At 38.7% G+C, this 19,073-nt stretch overlaps 1 protein-coding gene across 3 annotated transcripts in view; it reads left to right on the top strand.

Moving 5' to 3' along the window:
• Positions 1-1,531: 1,531 nt before the first annotated feature.
• The window catches only part of trpm7 (transient receptor potential cation channel, subfamily M, member 7), a 67,578-nt gene continuing 50,036 nt past the window's right edge, over positions 1,532-19,073 (top strand). The window contains exons 1-8 of one of the 3 annotated variants that reach the window (XM_038267735.1): positions 1,532-1,719; positions 10,733-10,812; positions 14,764-14,802; positions 15,289-15,490; positions 15,740-15,953; positions 16,532-16,656; positions 16,771-16,942; positions 18,244-18,418. In XM_038267735.1, the coding sequence (XP_038123663.1) occupies positions 1,708-1,719; positions 10,733-10,812; positions 14,764-14,802; positions 15,289-15,490; positions 15,740-15,953; positions 16,532-16,656; positions 16,771-16,942; positions 18,244-18,418 (1,019 nt within the window). In that variant the 5' untranslated portion in view covers positions 1,532-1,707. Of the gene's footprint in view, positions 1,720-9,404; positions 9,988-10,732; positions 10,813-14,763; positions 14,803-15,288; positions 15,491-15,739; positions 15,954-16,531; positions 16,657-16,770; positions 16,943-18,243; positions 18,419-19,073 lie in introns of those variants that run through there. The other 2 variants (XM_038267736.1, XM_038267737.1) reach the window with 2 other exon arrangements.

Raw genomic sequence — 19,073 nt, 5'->3', positions numbered from 1 at the left:
CCTAGGCAAAGACAGGCAGGGGCCCTCTGTTTTAAGAAGAAGACACATAAAAAAGACCCATTATACAGATACAGAAATTTTAACAGAATAGAAATACATTATTTGTTCTAGGTTTTGTCCCTCTCTTCTTGTCCCTCTATGTTTTTCCTGTGTTTCTAAAAAAGGCTACGGCAAAACTAAATAACCCAGTCCTTCCTTCTACTGTAGACAAGCCATGATCTGCTTATCTTGTCTCGATTTTCCATTTGGATGAAATAATAGCTGCATGAATCATGACAGCAGACAAGATAGAGGATAGAAGGAGACGGGGTTACCAATCTACTTGCTCTGGAGAGCAGAGTTTGCTGCTTTTAGATATCTCCAAAGTCTCCACTAGCGGAAAAAAGTCGCTAGATATGGTGCTAGGTGCTTTTTTGAAATAAAAGCGCTAGAGGGGTCTGAAAAGTTGCTAAACATAGAGACAAGGTGCTAAGTTAGCTCTTTTGAATCATTTGTTTTCAAATGGTTAGCTGCTTCTTTTGGACCTTTCTGAACATGTGCAGCAAATGGACTGATCCAATACGGTAGACACTGAAGGGGGGGCTGAGACACATTTGATATAAGCGTTCTGATGGCATTTTAGCGAAAAAAGATTTTTATCAAAAACTTAATTAATGTGCACAAATAAGGAATAGTTGTATTAACCATACATGTAAACAGAGTTGTATGGGGCCCCCAGGAACTTGGGGCCCTAGGCAACTGCCTTTTATTGCCTAATGGCAGAGATGGGAAGTAACGAAGTACAAATACTTCGTTACTGTACTCAAGTAGATTTTTCTGATATTTTTACTTTACTTTACTACTTATTTTTATGGCGACTTTTTATTTCCACTCCTTACATTTTTACACAAATATCTGTACTTTCTACTCCTTACATTTTAAAAATTTGGCTCGTTACTTTAGTTTTGAATCATTTCAATGGAGTTACCGTTATTATTTTTCACGTCATCAATACCAAATTCAATCTAATTGGATGGGAATCTACGTTGCATTTGACGCACCACTACAAGATGAATCGACAGATTCGGCGGTATTCATTTGCGGCAAATCATTGCAGCTTGGTGGCGGTGGCGTTAGCATAGTAGCATGGACGACGAGATGATTGAAAATGAACACAACGGAGATCTAGTCCTATTGGCAGACTTCCATTTAAAATGTAGGCAACGGCATGAAAAAAGTGGTTTCTACTTTTACTTTTATACTTTAAGTGCATTTACAAGCCTGTACTTTGTTACTTTTACTTGAGTAAAGAAGTTTAATCAGTACTTCTACTTTTACCAGAGTATTTTTTAACACAAGTATCTGTACTTTTACTCAAGTACGGAAAGTGAGTACTTTTGCCATCTCTGCCTAATGGTAACCCCCCCAATCAGAGATTATAACAATGGCGCTTCCTGCTTGTTGTCTGCGCTGAGCAGGAACTAAAACAAAGCGCACATGTGGTCGTTGGCTCCGCCCCGTCACGTGACGCCCTGGGCTGGCTGACTCAGCCGGCTCGTTACGCTGCGTCAGTCTGGAGTCGCTCAATTATGAAAAAGCAAGCTTCCGTTGTAGCTGCAGCCGAAGCGAGTACCTCCAGCGTCCAGCGGGCTTTCCTTCCAAGGCTAACCGAGTGCACCGCTGATAGATGGATAGAAGCCACGACACGTCTCTTCCTCAGTATCAACGATGAAGAGAATGGTGAGTGCGTTCGGTTTAACAGTGTTGGTGAATTGGAGCGGCGGCGGGGGGGAACTGTCGACTGTCGTGACTTATGGGGGCTTTGAAGTTGCAGCCCCCCCCCCACTAAAGAATATGCATGCTGCCTGTAGGTGTCAGAACCGGCGGAGTTCCCAGGTCAATTCCCAAAGATTCTGTTTTGGTGTTTTATGTAGTGAATTAAGCCCCGCTGTCATGGTTAACAGTGTCTCGTGAGGAAACCCCGAAATTCCATTCGTTGGAAACGTTAGCTGGCTAAGTAGCTAGCTCGCTTAGCTAACTAGCTCCAACCGCCCAGGTCGCTCTGTGGTGTTAGCTTTCCTCTGGGAGGCAACAGCAACGGCTTTTGTTCTCCCTGCGGCTCGGTAGACGCTGCTTCCATGGAGCTGTGGAGCCCAGAGCAGCTGGCAGTCTGTTAAAGCAGCGTTTCTTCCAGCGGTCTCGCGGATGTCAGAGCAGACACGCTGTCATTGCCAGTAACGAGTCAATGCCAGGTTGATCGGATGCCAAGTCTGTCCGGACTGACTCCCTGCCGCTCAGAAACATTAAAGTGCTGCTCAATCAAGGATCCATTTAATGTCAGACTTTTTAATTAACCTTCCTACATAGTCATCCCAGGTCATTTAGCCTTCTGGGTGTGGGGCGAACATGAAAGGCCCTTGTTCAACCTTCGCTATATTTCAAAATTTCTCTGGTTGAAGATGCATTTTTCGTACAAAAAACATCCTCCTGTTTTCCAAACAAGCTCATGTTTAATGTCCCATTGGAATACCAGTTTAGCACCACTTTGACCTAAACCCTGACTACTTAAAGCTGTCCTTCATCCACTACATCAGCTTAATTATTCATTCTGTGCTTTAGTCTCATAGTAGAAATGACAGTGTAGTAAGAGGAGATAAATACAATCCCTTAAATGCTTTGGGTGTTTTTACTACCATCCCCCAAACTGATAAGTATGGAAGTGAAAGAATGTCAGTGAAATTTGCCTTTTTTTTTGTACACCATTTTTTAAACACAGATTTTTTTTTCGCATCAAATTTGAAACACTGACACTGACACACTGAAAAAAAACAGCTGCAAAATATGAAAAAAAACAGCTGCAAAATATGAAAAAAAATACAGCTGCAAAAAATAAAAAAAACAGCTGCAAGAAAATAAAATAAAAATTAGCTGCAAGAAAATAAAATAAAAATTAGCTGCAAGAAAATAAAATAAAAATTAGCTGCAAGAAAATAAAAAAAAAATCAGGTGCAAGAAAAAATCAAAAATCGTTTGTTTATTAGTAGCTACCTGACGTTTTGTAATCATATCTATTTGACAAGAAAAACTCCTTATCAGCTTCATTCGGCCTGGAACAAAGCCATGCCCAATGGTTGTGTCACGCGACCAAATGAGCTAATTTCATTGGCTAGAAGCTGGTCGACTGCATTGAGTGCAGATTGCGTTGGCTTGAATTCACCAAAAGGTCAACACATTTGCAGCTGATTTTATTTATTTTTTTTTGTTTGCAGGCAACTTTTTTACCAAATATAAATTAAGCGTAGGTTATTAAATCTGTAAAAAAAAATCAGTTTTTAAGATTCTGTGTTTTCTTCCTTAGATAAGCATTGTTCTGTTCACTAAGAACAGATAAAAAAGGTATGTTAGGGATATGAAATGTATATTCTGAAAATAGATTTTTTATAAATTATCTGATTTCTTTTTAAGGAAAAGTCCAGTCAGCAAAGAATAAACAATGGATCATTATTTATACCTAAAACTAATACGTTCACAGTATTTTCATGGTTTTATCATTAATCAGTAAAAAACTAAAAACAATAATTTTCGTCATGATCACAGAGTCTGGGAGCGGCCATTTTTGCCAAAATATAGTAACACCTCCCTTCTGCCATCTTCCGGCAGTGACGTCACGGTGTGGTAAGCCTAGCGCCATTCTCCCCGCTTTACAAGCAAAAATCATTGGGAACTACTAGACACATCTGCAATCAACAACAATTATTGAAGATTTCCAGAGGACTTCACCATTGAAATTTACCAGAGCTATAGTTGAACTGACAATGCCCACGTGCATGGCAGTTGGATGTTGGAATACATCGAGTAAAAGTGTAACCAGATTGAGTTATTTCACCTTTCTGAGTCATGATCCTCCATGGATGGCTTAGTATTTGGATTGCCAACTTGAAGATGGAGGATTTGCCATCAAACTTCTGGCCAGAGAAAAAACACTTATGTAGCCAACATTTGGAAGAAGATGACTTTGGATAATAGGTGAAACCATTATCAGATTAATGGTGATTAATCAACTCTTGAAATGATCATCAACTGTTAAGTAACTGATTAACTTTTAACTTGAGTAAAGCGAATCTAAAACATGCCTTCATATGAAAGGGCCACACTCTCAAAATATATTTACATTTTCCAATCGAGGTGAAGAACTTTTTTTGTCCACTAATGTGCACTAAAGGACACAGTTTTAGCTTCACTTGGTTTAAATTCTGTGTAAAATCTGTGGTTGACAGATTAAAAAGAATTGACAGATCAATAGCAAAATGATAACTTGTTTCAGCCCTAGTTCTGTTATACTGAAAACTACAAATCCTCTGAGAAACCTGTCCTGTGACAGACTTTTCTCTTAAGTATTCAATTAAATCCCAATAATTTAAAAGCTGGGATCTGTAGGTGAGGCTTAAAAGACTAATGGGAATCAGTTAAGGAAGCCAGCCAGTGGTTCCATTGTCCTTCTTTATGTATTGAGGTTTCACTGCTTTATTGGCTCTGTCTGTGCTGACCTGCGCCTGTTATTTACCTCAGCTTATGTAATCCCACCTCATTAAATACTTCATTGTGATTTATTGTTGTTCATCAACCTTTGTTTTTCAAATCGTTATCCCACATGAACAATTTTAGTCTTAAGCAGTCTGAGCTGTAATGTAAAGTGGTATTGCAAAACCTCTGTTTTATTTATTTTTTCTTGTGTGGCAACTATGGAATGTGTCTTTGAGGTTTATTGTCTAACCAAACGATCGGCACCAGCAAGACATTCCTACTGAAGATGGTTGATGAGTATTTCCTCTGGCAAAAGATTGTTTTAAAATCAGTTATTTGTGGATTTCTACAGGTTCTTTAAAAGTCCTAAGCAAAGATTTTCCTCTTTGAATTTATTAAATATACTATGTAATATCCATTCAATTAACAAATGGGTATTTCTAGTATTGTTGCATTCTATAATTTGTTATCTATGACATCCATAGGGCCCTTGGGGAGGTTGAAGGCAGAACAAAATACTAGCAAAACCTGTCCACACATATCATATCTATGAAGTCACTATATATAGCTTCTAAACACAGTGCAGCAGTCTCTAGTGCTTTCTCTGGCTGTATGGAGCATAAATCAGCACTTTTTCTCCCCTGTTTTGCTGTGCACTGCCAGTCGACTGGCTTAAATAAGCTATACATGCTCACAAGGAAAAGGACAAATTCAGCCTTTTTTTTATCTTTCTGGTTGCACATGAAAAAGAGGGTACCAGATGTGGAAGGTCGAGGACATTGCCCATCAGTGCCTTAAAGGTAATTCTGTTTTAAAACCATAGTTGGGTAGCTCCAGATGTGAAACAGCTGATTGTGTCACTCTGACTGTGACTAACTGTATGTGCTCTCTTCATCCTCTGGCATGGCAGTTGGCTCAGAGCTCGTCTGCCTGGCTGTGTGTTTCCTGGACGGGGCTGCCTTTTACAGCTGCTTTTTGTATCTCTGCTTCTGTCTCCTTGAACCCCAGTCGGCCTCGGCAGATGGCCGCTCACACTGAGCCTTGTTCTGCTGGAGGTTTCTTCCTGTTAAAAGGGAGTTTTTCCTCTCCACTGTCACTACAAGCATGCTTAGTGTGAGGGATTGCCTTTGAGTCAATGAGTCGATGCAATCAACTGGTTTTCCTTAGAAAACTTTAAATCAATCTGACTGGATGATCTGGTGAACTGTAAGGTGCCTTGAGATGACATGTGTTGTGATGCTATAGAAATAAACTGAATTGAATTGATTGAGGGGGAAAGCCCTACTGATTAGTTCATGAAGAGGATAGTTATAAATATTATAAGAAGCAGTTAAAAGTACTTTAGAATTCAAATTTGTATTTATCAACTTGTAATAGATATTTTTAATATTGTTATGTTTTTTTTTTTTTTTTGTCTTTTGGGATATACCACTCATATCTGTTGCAGACTGTATACTAGGTCTCCCTTTCATTCTCTTGATCAGTCCCTAAAGATTTTTTGTTTTATTTTATCTATAGAGAGTTTACACAGTTGTGTAACAGTCGCTATGTATTCAGCACCATTAGTTTTTGCAGGTGGATAGAAATATGGATGCAGCTATGCAGCGTTTTGCCCAGGGGGCACACGTGTGTAAATTGGAGAGCTGTCACACTTTGGTCTCATGACTCCACAGAGTTGTGCGCGGCCTTCCTGGAATCTTATCTGAAGGCTATAATGAACTCGTTCCCCCTCATTTAACATTCTTTTATATGCCTAGATCTTGGAAAAACTTAAGAGGTGGCAAGGATTGAACGTTGATAAGGCTAGTCATAGCTAAATGCCCTTTAATGTCTGATAGTTTTTCTTTTAATGAAGCTAATAGACTGAATCCTATTTATAGATTGTATTGTTTTCAGTGAGTATTTATAGATTCCTCTTGAACAACTGGGGGGGGGGGGGGGTGCTTAGCTGTTATAGTGGTGAATTAGCTGTTAACTCCAGACTTTGATAAAAGTCACATTTCAACACTTGAACATCAGCTGAGATGTTACTCCCCTAAGAGTAACCTAAGAGACAGAGATTAGATTATTACTGTTAAACGCTAACTAAACATACCAGCGGTCAGTGCTACTAACCTACATGTACATTTTTCTTTTTAGTCTTTGAAATAATTTGGCCCGCAGTGAAAAAAAACAACTTTATGTCCAACTTCTTAAATATACCCTAGCAATAAAAAAGCTAGTTTATAGCATTTGGAAATCTATCAGCCAATATTTGACTGATAACCAGATGCAGTAGTTATTGGGTGAAACATGACTTCAGTTATTTTGAGGCGATACAGAAAGAGGATGATAAGCATGAATTAAGTTGTATTTAGCTTCTTTTATCAGCATTAGCATGAGTGACAAACATGGTTTAAACGGTTTGCATGTGTGGAGGAGGGAGACGCCCAACCTTAGCGAGGCCAGTTTTACCTCATCCAACAGGCTCTATCATGGAAATTGACTTCTTGTTTGGATTCAACAGTGATCCTGCTGTAAAAGATTCAGCCTTTTCTGCAGGCGTCTCAAACAAGAAACAAGCTAAATAGGACTGACCAGACTATGTCCAGTGTTTTTATACTAATTACACTGTCACAAGAACAGAGCAACGGAATTAACTCTACATTTAACCCATCCCCTTGGGGAGAAGTGGGCTGCCATTTATTTATTTTTATTTTTTTTCCATTGAGTGGGTAACAGTTTGCAGGAAATTTTTCGCAACATATGGTGATATTGCATTATAGTGATATCGTATCATGACCTGTATCGTATTGAAACACCCATGCCAATACTCATCCCTAGACCCTGTTTGCAGAACGGGTGACTTACCACTTTAGCCGCTACATGCTCAAACTGCTCTGAGTGTAGAGTTTTTATTCATTGATGGGCACAAGAGGTTGCCTCTGTATAAAATTATCTTTTCTTTCTGGAATCTTCAAACTGCTTTCTTGCAGCTCCTGGCTGACTTGTTAATTTGGCGTTACTCTCTTCTTGACAAACGGCCTCTGTGAGATGTCACTGACTTTTAGGAAGCTTTTGTTTGATTGCCAATCAGAGCAGGCTAAGCAAGAGGCATTTCAATCTTAGTCAGCTGGAAGTTTCTAAGTCCAGATTTATTCTAAGGCATCCAAGGAAAAGTAAACAGTCTTATCTATTTTATAGCAAAGTCTGCTCTGTTATTCTTTGAAAAACACTCTAGTTATAATGTAACTAACCAGGTTCTGTAGTTAAGAGTTGTCCATCACAGTTGCTATATTATATATGTGAGTCACCTCAAAGGGATTATGCTACCTTGCAAATTGAGTAAAATCCGCTGAACAACAGTTTGTTTTAAGTAAATTTTTATATGGTATATTCAAGATTATTTTAGTCTTTTTTTTTTTTTTTTTTTTTTTTTTTTTTTTTTGCCTGCTGTCTATTATTGTTTTGGCAGCTTTATTAGAACAGAATGCTTAATTTGTTAACTTTATTAGCCTAAACCCAAGGCAGGCTCCTAACAAAATATTTCAGAAAAGCTAAATTTGAACAAATATGTTGTCCCTTTTCAGTTTTTCTCCTCAAGTGTTCAATAGATAGTTTTAGGGCTGAAACAATCAATTGAATTAATTGTGATTAATTGATTATTGAAATAATCAACTAATTAAGTAATTGATCAATCGTTAAACAGAGTGCAGAGACTCTAAAACCGGCCTTTCACTGACAGTGACCCACCTAGAGCAGTAATTCTACCAAAATTGTAAAAAAAATTTCACATTTGAGAAAAAAACAATACTTTTCGTCTGTCAATCTGCTCTATCCAGAACTCCTCAAGTTGAAAATGTATATTTTCACCTGGTTTAATTTAGTTAAAAGTCTTCTTTAAGGAAGCTTTGACTATTAGATTTTTAATCGATGAATAAAAAAAGAATCAAAAGATTAATTGTTATTTAAAGTAATCGTTTGTTGCAGCCCTGGATTGTTTGCAGTCACATGTCTGAATAAAAAAAAAGATCTAAAACTCATGACAGGAGCTCAGTGTTTGGGAAGGATTCTGAGCGCATGTTTCCAGCCATGCAAAGGCAGTGATCTCAGATAGTTTGTGTAATATCTTTTATTAAATGTCTATAGCCGTATGTTCCCATTTTGGTCTCATGTTGATTTTAAAATTCCTCTTGTCTTTGTGAAGTTTCTCCCATTAAAACGCTGAACCCAACAGTTCCACCCTTTCTTATACTTATTGTAATTGGCAGGCCAAACGTTATCTTGCTTTGTATTTTGGCTGCCAGCTCATAGGATAATTGCTACCTCTGTCTGGATGCTATGCTTTTTACGGGGAAAAGTGAGGAGGAGCTCAGCTGTGAAGGTTTTAGATTGTTGTTTACAGTTCATCGCATAGGAACGCATCTGTTCCCATTCATACATACAACCTCAAAAATGTAGTTTGTGTCTGAGAGGGGAAGAAACGCAGCGAGTTTTATCTCTACAGAAACGGGGATAATATGTTGCACAAAGGGAACAACCAGAGAAGAAGAGGGATGGAGCGAGGAAGTAAGAAAGTGACTGAGTGCTGTGTTTTTGGCCCGGCCTCTAAAGTCTAATTCTTTTGTTGCCTGACATTTTCGGGTACCGTAGTTACAGGTTAGCAGCAAAAACAGCTTTATTCTTCTCCTTAACTCTCTGTCAGTGATCTTGGTATTATTTTATTTCCGTTTAGTTATTTTATCCCCTTTCAGTCTAATTTATAAAGAAAACTGATTTTTACATAAAACATGACGAATCATGGGTACTTTTTAATTGGCATTGAAATTATTTCTAAGGGCATTAAATTAGAATTGCTCATTCCTGTATAAACAGTTTTTCCTTTTTGTCCAGTCTAATCTAGCTCTGTTAAATAAGATTTCCATCTCTTGTTTACCTCAGTTAATTGAGTCTAGTTTACTTTCATGTATTTATATATAATAGGCGTTCTTTGGGTAATGGACAGGAGCAGTCTTGGTTGATGGGGAAAGGTTTTGTGTCAGCTGAATGAATCACCTTAGGTGGTGTGTCATCAGTAGACAACAAGGTATATCATCGAGGCCTCTGCCCGTCCACTAATCCTTTCCCACACACCCCCTCCTCTCTCACCTCTTTCTCCCCAGCTTTAGTATAATATCCAGTTTATCTCAGACACATTCATCTGCCCCCCTGAGTGGCGTCTTACAGATTAACAGTGGATGGAGTTTAGAGGCAGCAGCCTCACGCTGATCGCTCAGTCTTTAACCAAGGCCGGATCTGTACGCTAAGCCCGCTAGACTTTGAAACCTTAATGGAAGATGCACGCAGCCTTCTGAGAGGAAGAGTCTAGCGCTGAGGTGTCGCTGATGATCTAGTGCTCAGGGGGAGGTTGTGGTGACAGCGGTTTGTTCAGGACATGCATAAAGGATCCTTGGTATGTTCCTGTACAAAGCCCTTAAACACAGAGATGAAGAGGAGGACATCCAGGTACACACTTTTTTGTTCATTGGTCAAGAGCTAAAGTCACCTGTTTATCCAAAGTTGGAGCCAGACCCGTGTAACGGTGGAATTACCTCTGCTCATCAGGGCTGTAGAGGTGAAACTTTGGTCACTCTGGATCTTTGTGTTCTTGTTGTTTTTATTGCAGTGTGCCGATCACAAGGTCCAAACAGTAATATAAAGGTTATAGTTTCAGGAATTGTTCAGATCTTTCGGTGTAAAGCAGGTGACACTGTTTGGAGACTTTCTCTCTGTGAGTTGGTAGGGATTAATGGGGCTAATCGCTGCTGGGTTCCTCTGAGCTCCACTTGTGGAACAATAAACTGTTTTCATTTAAACCCTATGAAAACTTGCAATAAACATTCACAAGTTTATGCTTGTGTTTATTGCTGTCTAATATGTAGGTTTCTAAAATCAATTCTTGAGTTTTGTGATTAGCAAGTTTAAAAGAATTCAATTAAATCGCCAACTTTCCGCTAAATCCTGGATTAGAGGCTCAGAGTACCCTGCAGCCTTTTATATTGTGGTTTATTACTTTCAGAGGAAAATTTTAAAACTCTACAATCCCTTTCTACAACAAGCCTTAAAATGTCTTATTAGTTACAGCAAGGTAAAAAGACCCCATCATTTTTAACTTGAGCTGTCAGGAATGGATTAAAAAGAATGGTTGATTTTTAAAGGCTTAAACTGGAGTATTCATCATCTGACCAAAGTTTCTTTTTGTTCCCCACAGTCCCAGAAACCCTGGATAGAAAGCACTTTCACCAAGAGGGAATGTGTGTACATACTTCCAGTGTCAAAGGACCCCCACAGGTAAACGAGCCGACCACACTCTGCTCTAACCTTTGTTGGTCTCCATGGAAACACTGTAATTGCAAGGTGTGAGTCAAAGTAGGCCCTGATGCTTACCGCTGCTCTCCAAAGGGTAAATGAGTCTGTTTCTAATGTTTACCTCTGTCAGTGTCTGGAATTATAGTTTGAAATATAGCAGTGGTCACAAAGTAGTTTATTTTTGTTTTTTGTCGTTTAGCAGGTTATTTTATTTGTCGGCCCTTTTACATCTCTTTATACCGACACACAGACGGCGCTAGCAGAGTACACAGGTGCTTGCATAATATATTGTGGGTTTGAACATCCACTGATTTACCCAAAAATAAATATTCTCAGTAAATGTAACTTATTTAACGAGTAGAAAACTCTCAGATTTACTTTTTAACAGCCTCCTGTTACTATAAGCCGTTTCTGTTAGATTTCCAAGAGGCTGGATGCCTTCCTCCTTCCTGACATGCACAGCGGATCAGTCTTTGTTTTGTTTTGTATTAATTATTTCCCACCAAACCGCTGTACGTGCTGCTGCTCCCAGATACGTTTTGACATGTTCTTGAACAAAACCTCATTTGACATTAAGTCCAAGTCCGTCAGATGACTAGAGCCCATGTGAGAGAGCTTTTTTTTTTTTTTTTTTAAAGCTAGTAACAAGATAAATTTTTCCCTCATTCTGTTTAAATATGGCTTTTAATGAAATGTTTTGCAAATTAAAACAGATTTCTTAAAAAAAAGAAGAAAATAATGTAGCCAAAAGGTGCAGAGCTCCAATCTGCTACAGTTTTCATTTTAAAAATGTCCTAAAATCGACGAGAAGGCATATATCAACAAAAGTGATTAAAACATGTCCTCCTTTATTCTTTTACAATACAGATTTGATCAAGATTTTTACAAGATTGGTTTTGAACAGATCTGCTGTTATTAGGGATTTAAATCACACCCATCATGGCGATTTGATTCAGTATCAATTTCCTGACCCAACGATTTGATTATTTTCGATACTCTAGAATACACCAATTAATTACTTTTTTTTTTTTTTTTACCTTACAGGCTAGACAATGTTTCGATTATTTTCGATACTCTAGAATACACCAATTAATTACTTTTTTTTTTTTTTTTACCTTACAGGCTAGACAATGTTTCGATTATTTTCGATACTCTAGAATACACCACGATTGGATTCAATTAATTGCTTTTTTTTTTTTTTTTTTTTTACCTTACAGGCTAGACAATGTTTCAAATTTGAAATAAATCAATGAAAGGTGTAATATCTTTATGCATTTTATGTGAGAAACAACAGCAAATAATAGAAGTAGCAAAGTTGTACTCCACCTAGGCCTATGAAAACCTCATTGACTTAAAAATAATATTGCCTCTGTGTTATAGATTCTTACAGGCCTTGCATCAAAAAATACTTCAATGAGGCATAAGTACACTAGCAGATTAAGTAACAAAATTTGGCCTAGACTACATTCACTAAGAATAACCATACTCAACAAAATCAGTGCAATGAGTGAAAACGTGCAGTAGCAGCAAATGGTAACAAGTGTGTGTGCAAGCGGAAAGAGGGTAGTGGCTAAAGGAAGCGAGGTAGGAGGGCAAAATAGGTTTAGCGCCACCGCTGCACGGGAGACAGAATAACATCCAGGAGCAAATGGATAAAAATCGACCAGAGAAAAAAACAACTTATCAACGCACCAGATCATCGGCTGTTGGATCGATACATTGATGCAAAACAATTATTATTTACACCCCTAGCTGTTATGCTGGATTTAGTCTTTTTTTTGTCTGTTTATTTTAGCTCTTAGGTTGTAACGATACTGACGTTTCAATTGTATCAATAGCCGATGCAACGTGGGATTAAAAAAATGATTAAAGGCATAAATGTTTATATAAAAATGAAAAACTCCTTTTTTAATCTCAGTATGGAACTTGCTTTGTCAATATTCTAAGGTTCTCTGATATACTCTGCAAAAAATCCAGTAATCAAAAAGTTTTATTTGCATCTTTTTGATGTTATTAATTTTAAAGTATCAATACCATGCTATAGTAGTATTTTATCCAGATACAGAGTTTGGGTCTCAGTACTTAAGGGAATATTGATATTTTTGGCAGCCCTAATAGCTGTACAGAAGACATTCTGTTGCATTGTTTATTATAAACTGTAGACATAAACAGTAGGTGTCACTGTGTGAGGGAGGAGTCTGTTTCTCAGTTTAATGGTTAACATTAAATCTCAAACTGTCTTCAGCACCTTAGGTCAGTGATTACTGACACTGTTCTGTATGTAGCCTAACCTAACCCCCAGCCCCTCCGAGGGTAGTGATCTGTGTGAACATCTGACATCCTTCTGTTTCTGTCTTCTATCTTTTCTGCTTCCTCTCATGTCACTTTTTAACAATCTAAAACAAACTCCTCTTCACTCAGTTATAACTTCCAGCCTTTGGTCACAGCAACCTGACAGTGTACAGGAACATGCATGCTGCCTTTACAGCTGAATCCAGTTATTGTGATTAATTGGTTTATGAAATAATTGTCATCGAATTTGGTAATCGAACTATTGATACAGACTCTAAAACCTTGCATTTGTTGAAAAAAATTACCAACTTGGAGCAGTAAATAAAACAAAACATTTTCCATTTAAGCCTGGAAATCTTATATAAATAATTCCATCTGTAGGCACATGTATATATTTTCCATTCCTTTAAAATGTGCAATTAAGTTGTTTTTTTTTTAAACATGATTTATAAATGTTGATTTATGAAAAGTATCTTTTAATATCGATCACAAAAAAGTAAGTAAATAATTGATAAATAAAATAATCACCAGCTGCAGTCCTATTGGTGTTTTTTAAACATGTTCCAGTTTCTGACTTATCTGTAATGAGGGTTTATTTTATGAAGTAAAACTGGGTTCAGTTGCAGCAGCTTTAATCTGGTTGCTTTAAAATGGAGGACACCACTTAGATCAGGAAGCAGGATCTGCACTTCTATTCCACCACACCTATAGGAGTAGCAGGGGACACAGTCAGTAAACACACACAGGCTGTTAGACGCTCTGCCAGGCACCAGTGCAAAAGCTTCCAGAGTTGTTTTTTTTAACAATAATAAAAATAAAGAAAATAATTCTGTAAATAAAATGTACACACCAAAATAATGTGTGCCCCTGTAACATGTAAAATATTGAGTAAAAGCTAACAAAACAGTCAAGAGTACATGACACAAGAATAATAACTGCATGAGAAAAACATATTGCCATTTTAATATATGGCTTATCTTCACGTAAATTATGCAGTGCTTCACTTAAAAAAAACAACAAAAAAACCTAACACACCTATAGGAGTAACGGGGGACACAGTCAGCACACACACATGCTGTTAGGTGCTCTCCGTCCCTTGCAGCAGATCATAAAATATGCAAATGAGGGAAAAAACTCCATCAAATTTAAAGAAATAAACAGCGATTTTCAGCAGCCAAAACAAATATATATTCTGCTGTGCATTAGCAATGATTTGGTTACGTTTATATCCAGGTTAATACAGTGTAGATTATGCTAGCTTAGCCAACAGACAGAGAGCATCGCAGCACATCTTACCTGTGCAAAAGCTTCCAGAGTTTTGCCCGGCAGATCGAGCCACGCCACGATCATGTTGTGTACCAGTAATTAAAGTCCTCCCCGCTACAACAGCTGACACGGAACAAACAACACATTCAATTTAACGCTGATTTTACATGGAAAATATTGCTCACAGGTTTTGAGAATGTTTATGAAAATGAAAGATTAGAAATAAAATAATTTGTATTATGTGCGTCATATTGACACAGTTACAGTGTCACTCTGGCTGGAGGCCTTATTGATCCAATGCACCCCTGACACCTTGTTGGTATAAACCACCTTGAAAACTGTCATTAATCATGTCTGTCTGCAATTGCTCCTTAGATGCCTTCCAGGATGCCAGATCTGCCAGCAGCTAGTGCGGTAAGTTGTTGTTTTTGACGACTCAACTAAGCCTGAAAGGCAACAGAACCTCCTCAGGAACCAGTTGATATGAAAGCTTTGCATTCCTCACCTTTTTCTTTTCTAAAGAATGTGGGGAGATAAAAAAAAATGGATCAATGTCAGCAGTCTCCTGTAGGTTAGTCCGACATTATTGGATTTACCTCCCCTCCTTTTGAAGTTCCTGTCGTGTATTAAAAATCTGCATCACACCTCAATTAGTTTGCTTTCTCGCCTACTTTATAATGCAAGGAAATAAAATTAGATTTTGGAGCTACATGCTACACTCTGTACATTTGTTTTCTGGAACATAATGCCAATGTAGCATGCCTTTTACTATTTCATAATTATGATCACGTTTAATATCATTTTAGAAGCTGCTGAAAGGAGTCTAGTCCTGATGGTCTGACCTATATTGATGGACTTTTATTGAACTTCACTTAGAAATGCTGCTGCTATGTCCTCCAGGTGCTGCTGCGGCCGGCTGGTGCGCCAACATGCCGGCTTCACTGCAAGCTTGGCCACAAAGTACTCCGATGTGAAGTTGGGTGAAAACTCCAACCTGCCCGATCCAGAGGAGTGGTCGGTGGAAAAACACACAGAAGCGAGTCCAACTGATGCCTATGGTGTCATCAACTTCCAGGGAGGGTCTCACTCTTACAGAGCCAAGGTAGGGGGGCCTAGTTTCCTCTGCTGGCAGGCTTGGTTTCCTCTCTGGGAAGTTCATAAAGACGGGTGGATTCTCTGGTTCAACGTCATGTTTTAAGGGGAGCTTTGGTTTATTTCTCTGTTTTTTTTTTTTTTTCATAATTCTGTTTATTCAGTTCACAAGCATAAACTTCAGTTGAAGGTTTTCTAATTTTATTAGCAGAATTTAAAAGCTGTGCCGTTTTCCCTCTTTCTTTTTTTCCACAAACAGTATATGCGTTTGGCTCACGACACGCGGCCGGAGAGCATCCTACGGCTGATGCTAAAGGAGTGGCATATGGAGCTCCCCAAGATCCTCATTTCTGTCCATGGAGGAGTTCAGAACTTTGAGCTGCACCCTCGCATCAAACAGGTGGTGGGAAAGGGTCTCATCAAAGCTGCAGTCACAACTGGGGCCTGGATCCTCACCGGAGGCGTCAACACAGGCATGTAGTATAAAAAAAGGGCCCATCTTTGAGATGCCTCACTTAGATTTGATCAAATTTTCACTTTTATACTTAAAATGAATAAATATATCCAACTAAAGATTAGATTTCTAAAATTGAAGCCTCCTCCTAATTAAGTATGTTTGGGTTTGCCCTGTTAGAAAGGAGAGATGTGAACTGTAAACAAACATGGACACTGTAAACATTAAGCCACCATTAGCATGTGGCGCTGATGCAGCAGAAGTTGTAATAGCGGCCTAGCAGCATGTCATTTGGGTGTGAATCGCGGCTGAGGTGTGTCTGCCACCACAGCAGGATGCTAAGATGCTGTGGTCTGATCATAGTGTTTAAGTCATTACTCACAAGGTCAATTACCCAGACCAGTGATTACTCCTAATGCCTCATTGGCACCCTGGCCACCTATGATGCCTGTCTAGCTCACAAACTATTGCTGAATCCAAGAGATCCAGTAGTGGAGGCCTGTGGTTCATAAGCTTCTTGTGGACTTGTCCTATAGGTAGAAATCTGCTCATAAAAGCTATGTTGTGGTGTTTTTTTTTTTTTTTTTTTATCCAAAGGTGTGGCAAAGCATGTTGGGGATGCGCTAAAGGAGCACTGCTCAAGATCATCAAAGAGAATCTACACAATTGGTGTCGCCCCGTGGGGAGTGATTGAAAACAGGAGCGATCTCATTGGCAGAGACGTAAGGAGCAGCTTTTGGCTCAAAGTGATCCACGCTGATTTTCAGCCACTGTTTAATTCTGATGTTCATTTCTGCATATTTTTGTTTTTGTTTGTTCTTCTTCCCCAAATGCAGATTATTGTTCCGTATCAGACCCTGCTGAATCCTCTTAGTAAGCTGAACGTTCTGAATAATCTTCACTCCCATTTCCTTCTGGTGGATGATGGGACTGTGGGCAGATATGGAGCGGAGGTCAAACTGAGGCGGGAGCTGGAGAAACATGTTAACCTGCAAAGAATACACGCACGTAAGGGAAAAAAAATGCACGGTTGTTGTGAAAGACCCACTGATTATATGGAGCTAGATCTGTCTCAATTTTCCCTAACACACATATGTGATCCACACATGCACAGAACGATTCACACAAGCACAAAAAAATCCACACACAAAGGACAAGATCCACACATGCACGACTGACGCAAGCACACGAGATCCACACATGCACAGCACGTGATTAGCCAAAGTATTCCTGATCCATAAACAATTATAAATTAGATTACAAAGTACCAGTGATCTTTAAATTTCACTGCATTTGTGTGGATTTTTGAGACTCACCTGATGTGCCTCGATACACAAATGCATTTTTTTATACGGCGGATGGTTTGCCAATCATAAGAAAGTACTCCATATGGGAGGACCCCCAGATCTTGTGTGCTTTCGTCAGTCGTTCTGTGCTTGTGTGGATCTTGTCCTCTGTGTGTGTGAATCGCAAAGGTGTATTTGTGAAAATTGAGACCGATCTAGCTCCATAGAATACAGCTATAAGCTGCCTAGTAAAGATTTTATGCTGGTTTTCTCTAACATGGATGGAAGACACTCGCTGACACTGTGACGCTGCCTCTCTTTGTGTATCATAACCTTTCTGGTGGATAAAAGCAGGACATAATCCAAGACCTCTCTAAACATATTTTCACTACTTTGAAATTAGCTATAAGAGGTTTAGCTGGTGTCACAGATGAGGTTTCTAAAATAAATGCCTTTCTCAAATTTGAGAGTAAATGCACGTCACAAATCATCATAGGATTTTCATTCATAAAATGTTTCTGTAAACTTTGTATCAGTTGGACAGACTAGATCTATAAAGATTAACCATAATACTCCAGTTTGACTTTGCTAACACATGAGAAATAATTATTTGTTTTTCTTATAGACTTTATTTTAATGTCTTTTAAAAGAATCTGTGTGAAGTGTAAGGTATTTTAGAATAGAGCAGTAAAAGTGAATGTGAAGGTAGTGTTTCCAACAAGGACATGGAGTTAGCCTGTGTTTTACTGGCAGTTTGTCTCTGCTTGGTGGAAACTATGTGATAGTGGGGAGATTGGTATTATCACCTCAACCTCTCACACAGTTTCTGAAATGCGCAGCTACTTTTAGAGAAAAAAAAGTTCCTTAGAGGAATTTCAGCAAAGAAAACCTTTGTTTGTTGTAGGCTTAGTGGGTTTTGGTAGAAGGTGCACTGAGGGGTCAGTTTGATTAAAAGGGTGAAATCTCCATGCAGGTTTTTGTCTTGTTTACCTGATTCGTTGGTGTTTATTTTATTTTTCTTAGGAATCGGTCAGGGTGTTCCTGTTGTAGCGCTGATCTTTGAGGGCGGTCCAAACGTGATCCTGACGGTGTTGGAGTACCTTCAGGAGAGCCCTCCCGTCCCTGTGGTGGTGTGTGAAGGGACCGGCCGAGCTGCTGACATATTGGCCTACGTCCACAAGCAAACAGAGGAGGGGGGGTAGGTTAAACACACGGAGCAGCAGGTTGGCCAAAGAACAGACCGCTCGGGTGACATGATTAATAGCTGAAAGACAAAACCAGAATAGAGAAGAAACAGATCAGTTTGTTATTGGCTGAATGAGGTTTAATTTAATGGGTTCTCATCATTCAATTTATTTACATTTGCATTTGTTTATATTTTTTTGTAATTATCAGCAAAATTGTTAAGAAATCAGATCTAACGATCTAGTTAGGAAATACTTAGCTGGTGATTGAGCCTAAACTAGAGGAAACTCCTAAATATGTCACAATATGACTCATTGAAGTCAGTTTATAAGAAACAAACTGGCATGTTGGTGCAATAGGATCATAATGAGATGAAAGAATAGAAGATGAAAAATATTATTAGGAATCTTAAGGTTGAAATCTCAAATCCAGAAATGAGGTGCCAGAGGAAGTAACGGCGTGAGCAGAGATTTCTCTGCTCACTGTTTAAGGTATAGGATAACACAGGGCTGTCCCTCCTCCACCTGTTGTTGCTTACAGATGGCAGCGCTGCTAAAAATAATAATGGTAGGACTCCAGAATATGAAGCAACTAATTTTATGATAACAAGCAGGGTCCAATTTTTTTTTTTACCTTTAAAGGGGTCATAGAATGCAAAATTGAGTTTA

The sequence above is a fragment of the Cyprinodon tularosa genome, unplaced genomic scaffold (genome assembly GCF_016077235.1).
Source record: "Cyprinodon tularosa strain WSP-4 unplaced genomic scaffold, ASM1607723v1 ctg682, whole genome shotgun sequence".
Lineage (NCBI taxonomy): Eukaryota > Metazoa > Chordata > Actinopteri > Cyprinodontiformes > Cyprinodontidae > Cyprinodon > Cyprinodon tularosa.
This window is presented reverse-complemented; position numbering and strand designations above follow the sequence as displayed.